Source organism: Sander vitreus, chromosome 14 (assembly GCF_031162955.1).
Source record: "Sander vitreus isolate 19-12246 chromosome 14, sanVit1, whole genome shotgun sequence".
In the NCBI taxonomy this organism is placed as follows: domain Eukaryota; kingdom Metazoa; phylum Chordata; class Actinopteri; order Perciformes; family Percidae; genus Sander; species Sander vitreus.
In genome coordinates this window covers 3,129,109-3,146,234 of record NC_135868.1, presented here as the reverse complement: position 1 = coordinate 3,146,234, position 17,126 = coordinate 3,129,109, and the positions used below count along the sequence as shown (strand labels likewise).

Below are 17,126 nucleotides of genomic sequence, written 5' to 3'. Positions count from 1 at the left end.
TGCGCCGGGCAATAAACCAATCAGAGTTTCATCTCCCATTCCCTTTAAAAGCCAGGCGCGTTTGTACCTTGGCGCATTGCTGTTACGATGGAGGATTTGCACCGTAATATTTTTATTTGTAATCTTCTGCATGTGTGTGTGCTGCTGTGCGTCCCTGTGTGTGTAACGAGCATAGTGTGCGCACGCTGTGCACGAGCCTAGGAGCATTTTACTAATTTGCTGTTAAAATAACAATGAAATGCTGCGCTATTGACTTTATGCACCTGAACACATCTCCCTGTAAGACCAGCACGCCCATGGGCGCACAGATGGGCGCAGGTGCATTTGCTATTTAAACGACGCTGGACAGGAAATTGACAACTGAGTCGGTCTTTACTTTAAGCTGATATACACATGTTGTTAAATTAAAGGGCCCATATTGAAAAAGGGCCATTTTTTCATAATAAAGCTGAGTCAAGGTGTTATATAAATACTGTGAAAGTAGTCTTGCATTGCCAGCATGAAGACAGACACGTTACTGAGCACCACAAACTAAAATGAATCAATGCAAACAATCAGATGTAGTTTGTATCTTCATAGTCTCGCATTGCTCTGGTTTATAATAATAATAATAATAATAACAATAATAATAATAATGATAATAATAATAATCTTTATTTAAAGAGCACACCAAACACAGAGCTTCACAAAACAAACAAAACAAGCATACATCATACATTTGTTTTTCTAAAACAACAAATAAAAACTATTTGATGTTATTGGCATTTCTTTAAACCAATCACAATCGTGGGCGGTGCTAAGCGCTGGACGGAGCCACGGTGCCTCTGCAAAATAGCCTCAGGAAGGAACTTGTTTTGGTGGAACATGTGTACGTTCAAAAGTTATTTTAGTCGTGCAACAGAAAACTCAGATTGGACAGATAGTCTGGCTAGCTGGTGCAGCATGGTGGCCCAATGGTTAACACTGTGTCCTCACAGCAAGAAGGTTCCGGGCATGAATCCGGGGCCAGTACATGTGTCAAAAAACATGTACTAGGTTCTCCACTCAGTGCCCTTGAGCAAGGCACTGGCTCAGATCTGGAGTTGGTCCCCGGGCGCTGTAAATGGCTGCAGACTGCTCCCCTGAGGGATGTGTTAAATGCAGAGAATGAATTTCACTACGTGTATGTGTCAATAAAGTACCTTTAGCAGTCTGGATTTACCCTGCAGAGATGCAGTTAACCCGTAAATGAATTGTTGTCGATATATAGACTACTGCGAAAGTAACAACAAGTTCAATCCACAGAGAAATGCACACAGCCAGTATTCAGAAACTGTGCCTTTAAACAAGCCATCCATTGTGATGTCACAACTATACTACAAATAGGTAGAAAGTGTCGCTACAGAGCTGTTGCAGTCATTCCCCGGCTGCAGTGACGGAGCAGAGTTATTGGTTCTGGTTGTTTGCTGTCGCTTTGGGTTTCTCCAGTGAACAATATGCATTGTTCATTAAACAATACGTGTTGTCAGCGAGCTGTGACAAACCTGTGGGCCGAGAAAAAAAAATAATTTTGTCCGTTTCATCAGAGTGAAAACAATCCCCATCTGCTTCTCATTCAGTGTTTTGTTAAATAAATATTGATATTATTTTGTTTCTGTATTTCCATTTTTAAATAGAATCTGTCTTTTTACATATATCATGGCCTCTTTGACTCAGTAAACCTGCTTATATATCCTATGTGTTAAAGTTACCTTTATTATGATTTCCAATCAAGGAATATGGGGACTCATTAGGAAGCGATGTCACTGTGAGAAGGAATGAAAACACAATTAATATATAATGCATGTTACCAGAAATATGTAAACAGAGTATTTGGCCAAATGTTGATGAGAGCTCCGTCTTTACCGGTCATCTTCGTCACTGGTGGAAGATCAGGGACGGTGTCGTACGTGGGATCCTGTCGGTTTGATCCATCTGTTGAAACATTTTACCAATGAGCATTATTAACCAAATTAGTTCACCTGGAGACAGTCCCGTTTGTCTTTTTCTAAAAGGTAGTCGGAAAATGTGTTCATTTATTTACAGTGCTAAGCATAAGTTTATGAACCCATGCTATGTTGAATAAAAAAAATCATCTTTTGGAAATTGATCTTAATGCCTTAATTAAAAAAAATGAGGCAAAATCCAACCTTTAAAAACACCAATTTTCTTTGTAAATGAATAATGTATCGTAAATAAATAAATGTTCTTCCTTAAAATACAGGGGGCATAAGTCAGTACACCCCTATGTTAGATTCCCATAGAGGCAGGCAGACTTTTATTTTGAAAGGCCAGTTATTTCATGGATCCAGGATACTATGCATCCTGATAATGTTCCCTTGGCCCCCACATCATCACATACCCTTCACCATACCCCCACATCATCACATACCCTTCGCCATACCTAGAGATTGGCATGGGGTACTTTCCACAAAACCATCTCTCAATGGAAATCAAACCAGCTATTACTGTACGTGCACACCGCCGCCGACTTGAGCTGCAAAGAAGCTCCGGCCGCCCTGTCAAGGACACTTGTCAAAAAGTACGGGGAAGCTTTTGGACGCTTTGGCTGCTCTGACGTGGCAGCATTCTTTGTTCGATCATGTTCAACACACGATTGAAGAAAAAGCACAAGCAGCCACTGCACGGCCAATACACTGACACTAGAAACCTTTTATAAATTACATACATAATGACAGAATTTGTATTGTTTGTTGGTCGCAGCGGTGTCTGTTAGCAGTTAGCTCGCTCGTTAGCCGCTGAACCGCAGCAGAATGCAGGCAGAGCGAGCAGCCGCCAGCTGTTGATCCGTGCAGGACTTCACCGTGAGCGGACTGTTTAGAGACGATGTGACCGGCAGGTAACGTTAACTGGTCCCTATACGCATGATGATGTGTGGCTATTTTAATTCCAAAGGCCAAGGGAACTTTATCAGGATCATAGTATCCTGGATCCATGAAATAACTGGCCTTTATAAATAAAAGTCTGCCTGCCTCTATTGGAATTTAACATAGGGGGGTACTGACTTATGCCCCCTGTATTTTAAGGAAGAACATTTATTTATTCACGATAAATTATTCATTCACAAAGAAAATTGGTGTCCTTAAAGGTTGGATTTTTCCTATTTTTTTTTTAATTAAGGCATTAAGATCAATTTCCAAAAGATGTTTTTTTATTCCTCTTTTTAGTCAACTTTAGCATGGGTGTATTCACTTATGCTTAGCGCCGTACAACCCGTTCTCATTCCCAACTCGTAAAATACGGACGCTTGGTCAGTGTCTCTCAGCGTCAGACACTGACGCAAAAATCACCGTTTAGCGTCTGTATGGAACGCACCGGGCAGAGCGGCAGCTCAACCACGGCTCTGTAAGATGACGTAGTATTAAGAGAGACAACAGTAGCGAGTAGTATGAAGAGCGAAAATCCGCATAGGGAGCTTCGTTGGGTGGGGGAGCCCCGACTATGCACTTCTAAATATGACGCCAAAGGGCGAGACGCAAGTCTCAAGAGCGTCAAAAGGTGAGGCCAATAGTCTTGACCAAGTGCATCTAAATATGACTCTAAAGGAGACTTTTTGAGTCAATAACAAACGCCAAAGGCACCTGACCAAGCGTCTATTTGACGGGAGCGAGAATCTGTTGTTATTTAACTGAAACATCTGTTATGCAGTGTGCAGCTGCTTGTGCGGTCAACGTTCCTCCACCTGCCAAAATAAAAGAGGTCTTTTTGGTTGTTTTGTTAGATCCAGAAAAATCTAAATGCATTTTTGTGTATGAAGATATAAAATATAGTCTGTCAGAAATGCTCCCTTTCTCACTGCATATAAATGAAAGCAGGAATAAAACAGTGAAGAAGTTCATTTGATATCAATCAGAATAGAAAGAGGAACATTTCTTATGTCTCACCATCCTGTATCTCATCATAGATTCTTTCTTCACTTCCTGTGAAAAAAAAACATCAGTGTTTTCACATATACAGTAGTTCTCTTTAAACGAACCAAACTCAGTTCTTTTGGGGGCGTTTTCATTTTTCTGCCTTCCAAAATAACTCACTGACCTATTAGTCAGGATTTTGTGTGCGTATGTGAAGACTACAAGGCCTCATCAGAGCTGAAGGGAACCAGTCCTCTTGCTGGTTTCTTTATTTCATTTTGAACAAAAAATAACAATAACATAAAATATAAAAAATACAAAAAGTGCGTTGCAGCCATACACTGTACGTACAGATCTTCATATACAGTCTATGGTTGCAACATACAAAAGGAAAATCAATATCTATAAAGTGTTATAAAAAATATGTTCAATATGTCCGAAAAGTAGAAGTAGAAGCAGAAGCTTGTTTATTTTCCCCACCCCAACTCTAAACAGTTCCTAAACATATTATATATTCATCATTATATATAATATATATATTCATAGCAAAATAACAAACAGTAATGTGAAACTTTTTTCTGTTTATTTATACTTTCTTTTATTATTGCATCTTCTTAAATGTGTATTTATTGATTCCATGTTTGTCCTTTTAATGTGTAAACAGGTCAGGTTTGATTCACCTCGTCTTTTAAACCATCTCTGAGTGAAGTAGACGATGATGAGGAAGAGGAGGAGGAGGAGGAAGGCGACTACTCCAAACACCCAACTAGGAAGTTGTTGAGGGACTTCAGGAGCAGCTGGAAGACAAAGTAAGAACTAATTAACACTTTGAACAAATAGCATGTCATTTACAAACACAGCAGAGCACAAATCAAACAGAGACAGTTATTATATAAAGTATTATTTGTCGTGCATGTGTATTTCAATCTGATTATATACGCTTGATAGGCTGTTGTCTCTACAGGTTAAAATATAAAAACCAACAAAATAAAAAACAAAACAAAAATTGATGGTCCAGGTAGTGTCGCATTTCCAGACCTTCCTCCACAGCGCTGCGGAGGAAGGTCTGGCGAGTCCACACAGCATTCCGGGATGGGAGAACAACGTGCTCTGGTTTATTGGCATTTCTTTAAACCAATCACAATCGTCTTGGGGCGGGGCTAAGCACCGGACGGAGCCACGGTGCCTCTGCAAAATAGCCTCTGGAAGGAACTTGTTTTGGTGGAACGTGTACGTTCAACGGTAGTTTTAGTCGTGCAACAGAAACCTCAGATTGGACAGATAGTCTAGCTAGCTGTCTGGATTTACCCTGCAGAGATCTGAGGAGCAGTTAACCACAGTCCTCACAAATCAGCCGGAGGTTAGAACGCCAACACAAAGGAAGCCCAAGGCAACGGAAATCCGGCCTAAATGAGTGAAAACCGGTGGAATTTCCGTCGGCAACGGAGCAATCCCAGAAGTGGAACGTCGTGAATATAGACTATGACTTTTACAACTAAGCTTAAAAAGATTTACTTCAAAGAAGTACTAACTGAAAATGTTCAGCAACCTACAAGTGTAAACCAAATTGTAGGCTATACTTTTATGAAAAAGTGGACATAATGTTCACGCATCACCTGGACCATGATGGTTGCATCGTATTTGTTGTAATCGTGATGTACGTTTCTCAGAACAACTTTGATTCTGTCCTGTCCAGTTACCTGCGTTTGTGGAAGTTTTAGCTGTTGTATTTCTTGTTGTTGCTGCTGCTGTTGTTGTTGTTGTCTTGTTACCTTCTGTGAGTGGCAGAGGAATACATAGTACAGTATTTATTTGACATGCTCTCTCAGATTAAACCCATTTCATTTCATATGAAGATCTGTTTCATATTACTCTTCTTTTTTTGTTTCTTTGTTGTAGTCGTATCTTTATCAGTCTGACACACTCAGTTTGAAATGGTTGACAGGCCGTGACGTTTCTGTGGTCCGTCATTTTGCAAAGTGTTCTCACGGCTTGCTGAGGATGTTGTTTGCTTGACTTGTCATGTTTTAAAATACCATTAATCTCACAGTTTCGGTGAAGGCAGCATTTAACCTCACCTCTTGGTTGAGGTTATTTTTCTGCAGTTTCTATTCAAAGGAATAGATCTTTATGATTGAAACTAAAAACTTAAACACAGATGTAGGCTGCACCAAAAAGCTCCTCAAATACAGGAAGTAAATATTCCGGCCAATCATAGTGCCATGAATTTAAAACTTGATTTTAAATCCTTGTTCAGACATAAGTAATGATTATATTATACTTTACAAAATAGTTGCCGTTAAAGGTTAAATAAATGTGCATTTACATTTGAAATGCATCATTTCATTATTGTGCCAGAACATGTTATTTTAATCAAAGTTTATTTTTGATTAAACATTTAGCTCAGAGACATGATTCTGAAAAACAGGAAGAGAAACAGAAAGCAGAACGATTTCATTGGAGTTTGATGTTACCTGATGGGATCACCGTCAGATCTGCAGCTCTTTCTTTGTTACAGAAGTATCTTCCAGAGTCTGAGACGACAGCTTTTGCAATGAACAGTGACTTATCAGCTAATGAACTGTATCGTCTGTCCCGGGTCATCAATGTGTTTTATGTCTCTGTCTCCATTAGACTGTCAGTATGTCAGTTTTGTCTCCATTCCTCTCTCTGCTCCACGTCACGTCTCCCTCCACAGAGTGAGGACATCGCAGAGACACATGTTTCTTTTCTTCAACTATTTCATGGAGTATTCCTGCAAAAGAAACAGAGTTTACAATAAATAAGAATCTCAGATTGTCAGCATTTCTAATATTTAATTTATTTATACTCTGTTGTTATTACACACTACACACAGGCCTGAAATACACACACACACACACACACACACACACACACACACACACACACACACACACACACACACGCTCAGGGGTCTCATTTATAAAACTATACGTAGGATCCTTACTATAAGTGTACGTACGTCCAAAAGCCCAAAATGGCGTACGCCAAAAAAAAGTCAGATTTATAAAACCGTGTGTACGCACACCTGTAAGCAAAGTTCCCTTTATAAATCACAGATTACCTACAAGTGTGCGTACGAAACTGACAGATAGATCGAGAGCTTTGCATTCTTGCTCAGCTCTCTTTTCGTCACAACGGTGCGTTAAATAGAATGTAATACCCCCCCGCTGCGCTGATTCTCCGACCAATCTCCCGCTCCATTGTCCCCCCTCTATATATATATATATATATATATATATATATATATATATATATATATATATAATGAGTCAAGAGCAAATGAGTCAAAAGTGTTTTCAGACTCAGACTCAAAATCAGTCGAGTAATCATTGAATGAGTAGGGTTGGGTACCGTTTGGATTTTTACGATTCCGATGCCGAACCGGTACTTATAAAACGATTCTGATTCCTAAAACGATTCTTGAAATACTGAAAAATGACATCAAAGAAAGGCTCTTTTATGGATTTTTTTTTATTTTTTTATTGAAAATGATTGAAATTTAACAATATATTAACGTTTTAAAGTACTTAAATATATAATAAGTAAACCTAAGTCACCTAACACATAACTACAATAATTTAACACATAACAGTTATGCTATTAACAAGTAACAACTACATAAATGTTGAGTTGGTATGCCAACCAGCTTCAAACTTTAGCAGCGACAGAGGGAAAATATTTCAGTCGGAACCAAAATGAGGAACCGAAATTTGCCTTCTAATCCGGTCCAAATACTACCGTTTGCGTAAGAACCGGATCCATAGTGGAACCAGGTTTGGGTACCCAACCCTACGAAAGAGACATTGATTTCTTTACTAAAACAGATTTTCAGACTAAAGATACAGAAGAATATATATTTTTAATGGAGGTTGCCGCCACGCTCTTCTAAACATCTTCTAAACATCTTCTAAACATCTTCTAAACATCTTCTAAACGCTGGATGAAGACCCTTTGAGTCGACATGTCTTGGTTATCCATGTATTAAAGGGTAACTTGTTCAACCTTCAACCTATTTTCCCATGTTTTTGAGTCTAATGACTGATGGGAACAACATTTTTTTAAATTGATCCAGTATTAGCAAGACCGAAACAAGTTGCATTGCAACGTCAAAGGGCAATTGCGTACTGTCAGTTTCCGTCCACTAATAGGGCTGATTTTGCCTAGAGTTAAAAAAGATGAAATTATGAATTATTTAGACTAATATTAAAGAAAGGTCACAGTTACTGTATATGTCAACATTCAGTATGAAAAGCTGAAAATCCACGCAGGGAGGTTGGTCGGGGTGGTGGATGGGTCAAACAACACAGGACTTTCACCCCGGTGACCGGGGATCGTGTCCCGCGTGTGACAATTCATTTCCCCGTTGTTCTTTTCCTAAACGCAACTGTCCCGTTGTTGTCATCGAGCGTAATAGGGCTTCAGTGTCTGACAACATTATTGAAATGATCCCTACAGAGATAGACCTTTCTGTTGAAGAGTAAGATCCCGAAATCACCGTCATCAAACCGACCAGACTCCATTTAAATAATCAGTGCTTTTATCAGCATAAAATACAATTGATTCAAAGTCGAAAGAAACAACAGAAAACTACGAAAAGCCATCTTGGTTCGTGTTCCAACCATCACCACTTCGTTCTGTTTGAAATAAACCCTTAATTCCCCCATTTACATGCGGAAATATGCTGGTTCTATACACGCTAAATGTATTGTTTATGTACATGGAGTCTGGTCGGTTTGGTGATGGTGATTTCTGAGCTGTTTCCTGTTCAACAAAAAGGATCTTACTCTTCAACAAAAAGGTCTATCTCTGTAGGAATCCTTTCCATAACTTTGTCAGACACTTAGAGTAATAATCTGAGCCAGTCAGCGGCAAAAACCTTTAGTAAACTGACGGTGAACGTTTATCCCATAGGGTTACATTGCATTACACTGACTTTGACAAAAAGTGTAATGGATTAACATCACTTACTATACCTTTAATAATAAATAAATACAGAAATAGAAACTGTTCTATACAAAATGGCTGTTTAGCATAAGTAAAAGGAAGCTGAATGGGCTGAGTGCAGAATGCAAAAACTATACAGTATGTGCAATGGGCAGATGTATAGATATACAGATGAGGACATACGTTTAGAGCATGTTTGTTTACGTGTTCTGTAATGCGAAATAAAACTTTATTGCCTGTAGTTGAATGATCAAGACTTTCTAAAGCAGTTTCCCTCAACACGTTAACCTCACACTGACTACAACCTGTTGAATCTCTCGAGTTGAACTACAAACATCATCTTCAAAAACTGATGAGACCGAATTGATTAATTAAAAAAATAAAGTCCTTACCTGCAGCGGCCTTATAGCCAAGCACTAAGACGAGTAGGTAGATATTCACCCACATCTTCACACAGACTGACGTGACTGATCAGTGCTGACAGTTTTCATCTGAAGTGAGAACAGGAACTTGGCTGCTAGGTGTCAATGTGTGTAGCATGGGAATAGAAACCCACAATGTCGACACACATCGATACCTCCCTCTATTTCCTCCTGTGGTTAATGAATGTTGATGTTTTCTCTTATTTTAAACACAACTCATACGGTGCCACAACTAGACAGTTAACTCAAATCAGGCTGTTCTCATGAACTACTCGTTCATATAGTTACAAAAAGCAATACACTGTACAACACTACACGGTAATGGCAGGGCCATTGTAAGGATAGCTGGGTCAAACAACACAGGACTTTCACCCAGGAGCTCTCCCTCTAGAAAATGTTATGATTTTCAATGTACAATAATGCAATTTTGCCTCATTTTTTACCATTATTATTTACATATCTGTATTTAAAGCGATGGAAAAGCTAGAGCACATAATAAATAAATAACACTCAAAAAGCTTAAAGACAAAACTTGCTCAAGAAGTCCACTGGGGACCGAATTCAATGCGGAGGAGGGTCTGGCTAGTCCAATCACAATCTTCTTGGGCGGTGCTAAGCGCTGGATGGAGGAGTAAGCCCTGACTGCAGTACGCAGATCGAGGAGTGGCTCAACGTGGGTGGAGCTAAATGTTTGACTCTGCCCACTTGCCCAATAGCAATTGGCAGAGCCATTTCTCTATCACTTGGCAATTGGTAAAGGAAGAATGTATGTCTAAGGGGACAACACAGGACTTTCGAGCCAATCACAATCTTCTTGGGCGGCGCTAAGTGCTGAAGGAACTTGTTTTGGTGGAACATGTGTACGTTCAAAAGTTGTTTTAGTCGTGCAACAGAAAACTCAGATTGGACAGATAGTCTAGCTAGCTGTCTGGATTTACCCTGCAGAGATCTGAGGAGCAGTTAACCATAGTCCTCACAAATCAGCCGGAGGTTAGAACGCCAACACAAAGAAAGCCCAAGGCAACGGAAATCCGTCCTAAATTAGGCAACAGAGCAATCCCGGAAGTGGAACGTCGTGAATATAGACTATGACTTTTACAACTAAGCTTAAAAAGATTTACTTCAAAGAAGTACTAACTGAAAATGTTCAGCAACCTACAAGTGTAAACCAAATTGTAGGCTATACCTTTATGAAAAAGTGGACATAATGTTCACGCATCACCTGGACCATGATGGTTGCATCGTATTTGTTGTAATCGTGATGTACGTTTCTCAGAACAACTTTGATTCTGTCCTGTCCAGTTACCTGCGTTTGTCGAAGTTTTAGCTGTTGTATTTCTTGTTGTATTTCCTGCTGTTGTTGTTGTCTGAGTTGTTGGGTTTGTCCTTGTGGTTGCTGTGGGTGGTGCCTTGTTACCTTCAGAGCAAGAAAGAGAACATACGACAGGGCATAAACATACTACTGAACTACTACCGAACGTGCTGAGAAGATCACACACTCAGTTTGAAATGGTTGACAGGCTGTGACATTTCTGTGGTCCGTCATTTTGCAAAGTGTTCTCACGGCTTGCTGAGGATGTTGTTTGCTTGACTTGTCATGTTTTAAAATACCATTAACCTCACAGTTTCGGGTGCAGGCGGAAACCTTAGGTTCTTTTTCACCAGTTTCTATATAAAGGAATAGAGACGATAGACACCGCTCTCATGTCTCTACGGTAAATATGAAGCCACAGCCTGTTAGCTTAGCCTAGCATAAAGACTGGAGAGAGAAACAGCTAGCCTGGCTCTGTCCAAAAGTAACAAAAAACTCTTACTAGCAACTCTAAAGCTCACTGAATGACACATAATATCTTGTTTGTTCAATATGTGTTGTTAACATGTGATGCTCCGACATCATGAGGACATGTCAGAGTGATGCTGGTCCTCTCTGGAGCAGGGACTATAGTTGTCCCTGTAGGACAAACACGTAAAACGTTACTTTAAAGACTACACTTCCTGAATGTGTTATAGTACTCACTAGTGGCCCAGATGTTCTGACTTTTCTCTCAAATTTCAACTTTTTTTTTTTTAGACAACACTGTCTTTTACAATATGTAACATTTTTATATTTACAAAGTGGAGATTTTAAGTTTTAAAGACAGAGAAAAGAGAAAGCAGAACTCTGTTACAGAACAACTATTAAAGTTTGATGTTACCTGATGGGATCACCGTCAGATCTGCAGCTCTTTCTTTGTTACAGAAGTATCTTCCAGAGTCTGAGACGACAGCTTTTACAATGAGCAGTGACTTATCAGCTAATGAACTGTATCGTCTGTCCGGGTCATCAATGTGTTTTATGTCTCCGCCTCCATTAACTGTCAGTATGTCAGTTTTGTCTCCATTCCTCTCTCTGCTCCACGTCACGTCTCCCTCCTCAGAGTGAGGACATCGCAGAGACACCTGTCTCTTTTCTTCAACTTTTTCATGGATTATTCCTGCAAAAGAAACAGAGTTTACAATAAGTAAGCATCTGTTCTCAGAATGTCAGCATTTCTAAAGTTGCAAATTATGTTCTTCAATTATTTTATGGATTACTTCTGGAAACACAGTTTTCAATAAATAAGAAAACTGTCATTTAACTGTCATATTCAGTGATTGCACATTGAATATGATCTTGTTAATTGGTGTTTTGTTTACATTACTAGTAGCCTACAGTGCTTGTTCAAAGCGTGCCTGTTTAGAACAGGCCGATTGCTTGGCCTCCTGTATCGCTGCTTGCTGCCAAAGATCCTCTATACTAAAGATGGAATGAAACCATGGACAGTAAAAGAATGGACACAGTGACGACGTAGACTTCCACGGAGACCAGTGAAGTCAATTAGAAGCACTTTTCCCGGTGATGACTGAGCGTTACTGCGCAGCCTCAAACTGAGCTTGACGACGTAGATGTGACGTGAGCGACCCGTCTGAAAGTCTTCTGGTAGCTGTGCCAAGAGAAATCTCAATCATTCAATCTTGCAGAGACGGAGAGCGTGAGTAGGAGCTGTCCATGAGCGTAGGAGCAGGAGCAACTTTTGGTAAGTATTCTGATGAATTATTTTGTCATTTCAACTGTACGCCTCCACGTCTGCCTGCGGGCTTCTCCTGTACTATACGGTAATTCCTCTACTATGCAACAGAAAGTTGTGTGCCTATGACACAATCGTTAGCCTATGACACAATCGTTAGCCTATTTTTACAAAAAACGTCTGCTACGGGGCCATAACGTGAGATACAAGGTATCTTCAGATACTCTTCTCTTTAAACTTTAAAGAGTCTTTAAACTCTTCAGATGTAAAGTTATTCTCTGTCAAAGTGACGCCAAAATGAATGGCAGTCAATGGAATGCTAAAGGAAGGTGATAGCTTGTTAGCCTCCAGACGCTCGCTTACCCCCGTTGAATGAAACGGTCCACACTTCCTGTCTCCTAAAGGGGCGTGGCCTCGATTGAATGTGTAGTGAATGTCGTGTGGATAGATGAGAAGTTATATTTTGTATAATGTATTAATATTTTCTTTTGCTAGTGTTAGATATTGACACAGCTAAACGACATATTTTGCATCACAGAGATTAGTTTTGTTAGGGCGTTCACCAACGTTAGCTGACGTTAGCTTAAACTCGCGAGAGTTTGTTCCTGAGACAGAAACGAGTCTGGAACAAATTAATAATAATAATAATAATATTATTAATAATAATAATTTTCTCCTGATGTGTCTGTCTGAAAACTGCCATTTTTTTGTGTCAGAATGTTCCGGGGAAATGTGGCTTGTTGAAGAATGGGTCCAATATTTACTTTGGTGACTATGGGGCGAAAGAATCGCTCATAATCTGTGTTAACATCCAATGTGACACAGATACAGGAAACTACTCTGAGTTGGGGTGTCTCGGTTCTAAACCGTCTCTGTCGCAGCATTTTCCAGAACCACTGTACCCCGAAATAACTTACAGAAGGAACCCAAAGCAGCCCAACTTTGCCTTTTTTATCACCACGAGTTTACATACACGTCTCTGCTGATTTGGTATCACCTGTGCAACAGCCAATAAACAAGAGACACACCCACCAAACGAGGGAAAACCAGTGCTCGAAGTGGGCCGGTACTCACCGGTACGCGGTACCGGCACTTCTACATTTTACTCTTAAGCGTACCTGCACTTTTTCTTGCGTACTGCTACTTCTCGCATGTAGCCGGTACTCTACCACTGACGGAGAAAGCACCAGTGTCAGAGAGATTGACCCTAACGTTACATAAACTACACTACCCAGAGGGCACTACGTGATTTACCTCGGATCTTGACAAATCACGTAAAGGCAAGCAGTCGGCCCGCCTTATCAGAAGTTCGCTTAGCCACGGACGCTAGTTCGGAAAAGCTGTCTGATGCCTGCAGCCTGACCGTAACAGATTTATCACCGCTGAAAACCTAGAAACTAAAAAGAAGCGTGTCGAGTTTGTTTCGGACACCGCACACAACAACACTTAAACTTATTCCACCAACTCTGCTCCGGTCGCATCTCCTCTGCCCCCTTCCCACACACACACACACACACACACGACTTGTTTAAATAAATACATACATTTATGTTGTTAATAAATAACAATACATTGTTGTACCAGCAATATCTCCATGTTTTGTTTTTCACCGTGGAAATCTCAAATGTCATAATGATTTGCCAATGCAAGAGAGTACCGGCACCGTTTCTTTTCCACTTCAAGCACTGGGGAAAACATACCTCAAAGCCTATTGCACACCGTTTCACACCGTTCAGAGGAAACATGTCATTCAGCGCGGAAACCGTAGCAAAACGGTGCACACCGTTTTGAGCTCGAACGTGCCCCTGGCTGTCTGTGTACTTCTACTTCAGAGGAAAACATTGTAGCCTACTACTTTTTCCATTGACAGAGAAATGTTACTGGTTACGTTGGAGATTGGAGATATAGCCTACAAATTCACAGCTCACAGCAGCTTATGACAATATAGTGTCTGGCTTTTGTTTGATACCTAGTGTCGGCAACAAATGCCTTTTTATTGGGTTTCCTTTTAGCGAAATGCACTCAGTACATTTAAGCCTGGCTTTTATCGTGAAGGATATACATGTCTATTATAATGACTGTATGAGGATACTGCTCAACAAACCCAGGTGCTCTAGTGCAGGTGACCTTTTTGTAATGCAGGGGTCAGCAGCTTCCAGGCACTATTGAGGAGTCTGATTTACAAATTCATTTGTCGCCTGAACGTCTCCCAGAACATAAAACCCTAACCCTAACCCTAACCCAACAACAATATTTATTAATTTAAAGGGGTGATAGAATGCAAAACCGATTTTACCTCGTCATAGTTGAAAAACGACAGTTTGGAGGGTAAATAGGACATAGAACCTCAAAATCCCATTGACACCCCTTTCCTCTGCAAATCTCACAATCTGAAACTGCTGCTGAAAACGGGCGAATCTCAACAAAGCTAAAAGTTGACGTCAACTCCTCAACTCCTAGTCTTTGTCACGCCCCAACATTTGCATAGGCTACACCACTGACCTGAGGTCAGCTTAGTCTTCTGAATCTAGCTAGGTCACGCAGATCTCCAGAGGTCCGCTATTTAATTACTAAATTCACTTCTGAGAAGTGAGTTTTACGAAAATCGATGGCTAATTGCAAATTTTGTCCGACTGTGTGTCGCTGTTCAGCAGGAGCTCAGCAGGCTAACGTAACAGCGGCCGGTGCTGCCTCGCCGCCCGGGTGTCCTACTTCTTAGACCCCAGCTCGCTGTGAGCTAGATGGATCTCTGTCACGAAGGGAAGCCCGCGGCGCTCCTTACCCGCGCAAAGTCACCGTTTCTGGGTTACTGGACTACGAAATGCCGAGGCCCTGACGGAGCTCCATGGTCTGCAGCTAGCCGCGATCTTTGCCCATAGGATTGAAGGGACACCAGCAGCTAACGAAACCCCTCAAATTCACAAAAATGCATTAAATTGAAATCGGACACAAGCGTTAGCTTTGTAAGACCTTAGGGTAGCTGTTCTATAAGTGGTGTGATGAAATTCAAACTGTAAATATATTATAGTCATGCCGAAACTGTAGCTAGCTAGCTAGCTTCGATCTTTAGCTAACCATAAGATTGAATGGACACTAGCAGCTAACGAAACCCCTCAAATTCACAAAAATGCATTAAATTGAAATCGGACACAAGCGTTAGCTTTGTCAGACCTTATGGTAGCTGTTATATAAGTGGCGTGACGAAATTCAAACTGTAAATATACTATAGTTATGCCGGCAGCCGGCAGCCGGCCAGCTCCACGGAGCCCTGAGACCCGGTTGTCCAGTAACCCAGAAATGGTGACTTTCTCCTGGGTATGGAGCGCAGCGGGGCTGTCTCGTCAGACTGTGGAGCTCCTGAAATCTGACACGTCTTACCAAATTTGCAATTAGCCATCAAATTTCGTAGAACGGCCCATATTTGAGCTTTACATAGTTGATTTCTCGTATTAAAAAGTCTCAGAAGTGAATTTAATAACAAAATAGCAGACAAACAATGTATAACTTTACAGTGTCTGAAATATGAGACCTGCTGTCTCGTCTCCAATGTGTTTGTATGTGGTTCGCTCAAACCAATCAGCGCGCAGCTCATCTAAATATTCATGAACACACCATATTTGGAAGAAAAGCTCTTGTTCCAAATACAGCCATATTCACAGGGTAGTTAAGGGCCTAATAAAATAGCATTCGAGTAATTTTCAGCCCAACCAATGTTACATACCCTATTAGGAGACCTTAAGGAACAGTGTAAAATACCCTATATAATCATTCTATCACCCCTTTAATGATTAAATAAGGTAGTGTCTCCAAACTTACTTCAATTATAACTTATCTCCTGCTAGTTGTACTACAGCACTTACTTTAAAATAATAAGCATATTCATAATTTGGGGGAATATTTGTTGCCATACTTTTTTTTTAATATATGTCATAATTACAAAGAGTAATTATAATTCCCCGGGGCCTGGTGGAGGGATTATATCTCCAACCTGGCCTGGGAACGCCTCGGGATCCCCCAGTCGGAGCTGGTTAATGTGGCTCGGGAAAGGGAAGTTTGGGGTCCCCTGCTGGAGCTGCTGCCCCCCGCGACCTGACCCTGGATAAGCGGACGAAGATGGATGGATGGTTACAAAGAGGCATGTCTCCAAAACTACTCCACACAGAAAATCCGCTGTATATGAAACGCATTCAACTCGGGTGTGATGTCATTCCCAGCTTCGGCTTCCGAGGTAAATGGAACGCACTTCATCGTCTGATCTCATCTTCTATTTAAGTTTTCTCAAAAGCCCCTAAACTTTTAGGTTTTTAAAATAACTTGATTATATTTCCCCCTCAGTCTCTCTGACTGGACTGGCATATCAACGCAGCAACCCTACCTACGTTATGGAATTTAAAAACAGAAACATCAGACAGCTTTTGCCTCTTTTTAGGTGGCAGCAGGGGAAATGAGTCATTCTCAACATTTGTTGTGTTCTGGTTTCGTTCAATGCCAACCTGTGCACCACAGTCTGTGCTGTGCACCAAGTGCAATGCATGTTTTAGCCATATACTGTTAATATTTACAGTCTATGGTTTTAGCCCAGCTAAGTATAAATACATCCTCAAGTGGACTTTTATTGGAATAACACATGTTTATATAAAAATAGGTTTAACAAAATAGTTTATTTTAAGAAGTTATTGCGTCGGCTTGTTTATATGTATAAACCAGTTAAATTTATTTCCTGTATAATCTGACATAACCGTAGTGTTGTGCTGTTTTGACTCTGATACAGCATGATTGGCTAGCACGCATGTCAATTC

General features: G+C 40.5%; 1 protein-coding gene across 2 annotated transcripts; it reads right to left on the bottom strand.

Moving 5' to 3' along the window:
- Positions 1-632: 632 nt before the first annotated feature.
- On the bottom strand, positions 633-9,657 carry LOC144529091 (uncharacterized). Of its 2 annotated transcripts, none has more exons than XM_078268039.1 (8): positions 9,251-9,657; positions 6,365-6,645; positions 5,591-5,665; positions 4,571-4,687; positions 3,924-3,959; positions 1,885-1,953; positions 1,731-1,784; positions 633-1,121 (listed from the first exon to the last, which is right to left on the bottom strand). In XM_078268039.1, exons 2-8 carry the CDS (start codon positions 6,492-6,494, stop codon positions 1,045-1,047), a joined length of 558 nt encoding a protein of 185 aa, XP_078124165.1. In that variant the 5' UTR covers positions 6,495-6,645; positions 9,251-9,657; the 3' UTR covers positions 633-1,044. The 2 variants fall into 2 exon arrangements, with proteins under 2 accessions (XP_078124165.1, XP_078124164.1); XM_078268038.1 differs by having other exon boundaries at positions 633-1,523; positions 9,251-9,656.
- Between the last annotated feature and the right edge of the window lie 7,469 nt (positions 9,658-17,126).

Bases quoted from the DNA above. Each gene is read 5' to 3' on its own strand.
- LOC144529091 (XM_078268038.1), bottom strand. From the start codon at position 6,494: ATGACCCGGGACAGACGATACAGTTCATTAGCTGATAAGTCACTGTTC. The intron at 5,666-6,364 runs GTAACATCAAAC...TGCCACTCACAG, and splicing joins TCTGACGGTGATCCCATCAG to AAGGTAACAAGACAACAACA. The intron at 1,785-1,884 runs GTAAAGACGGAG...TCCTTCTCACAG, and splicing joins ACCAGTGACGAAGATGACCG to TGACATCGCTTCCTAATGAG.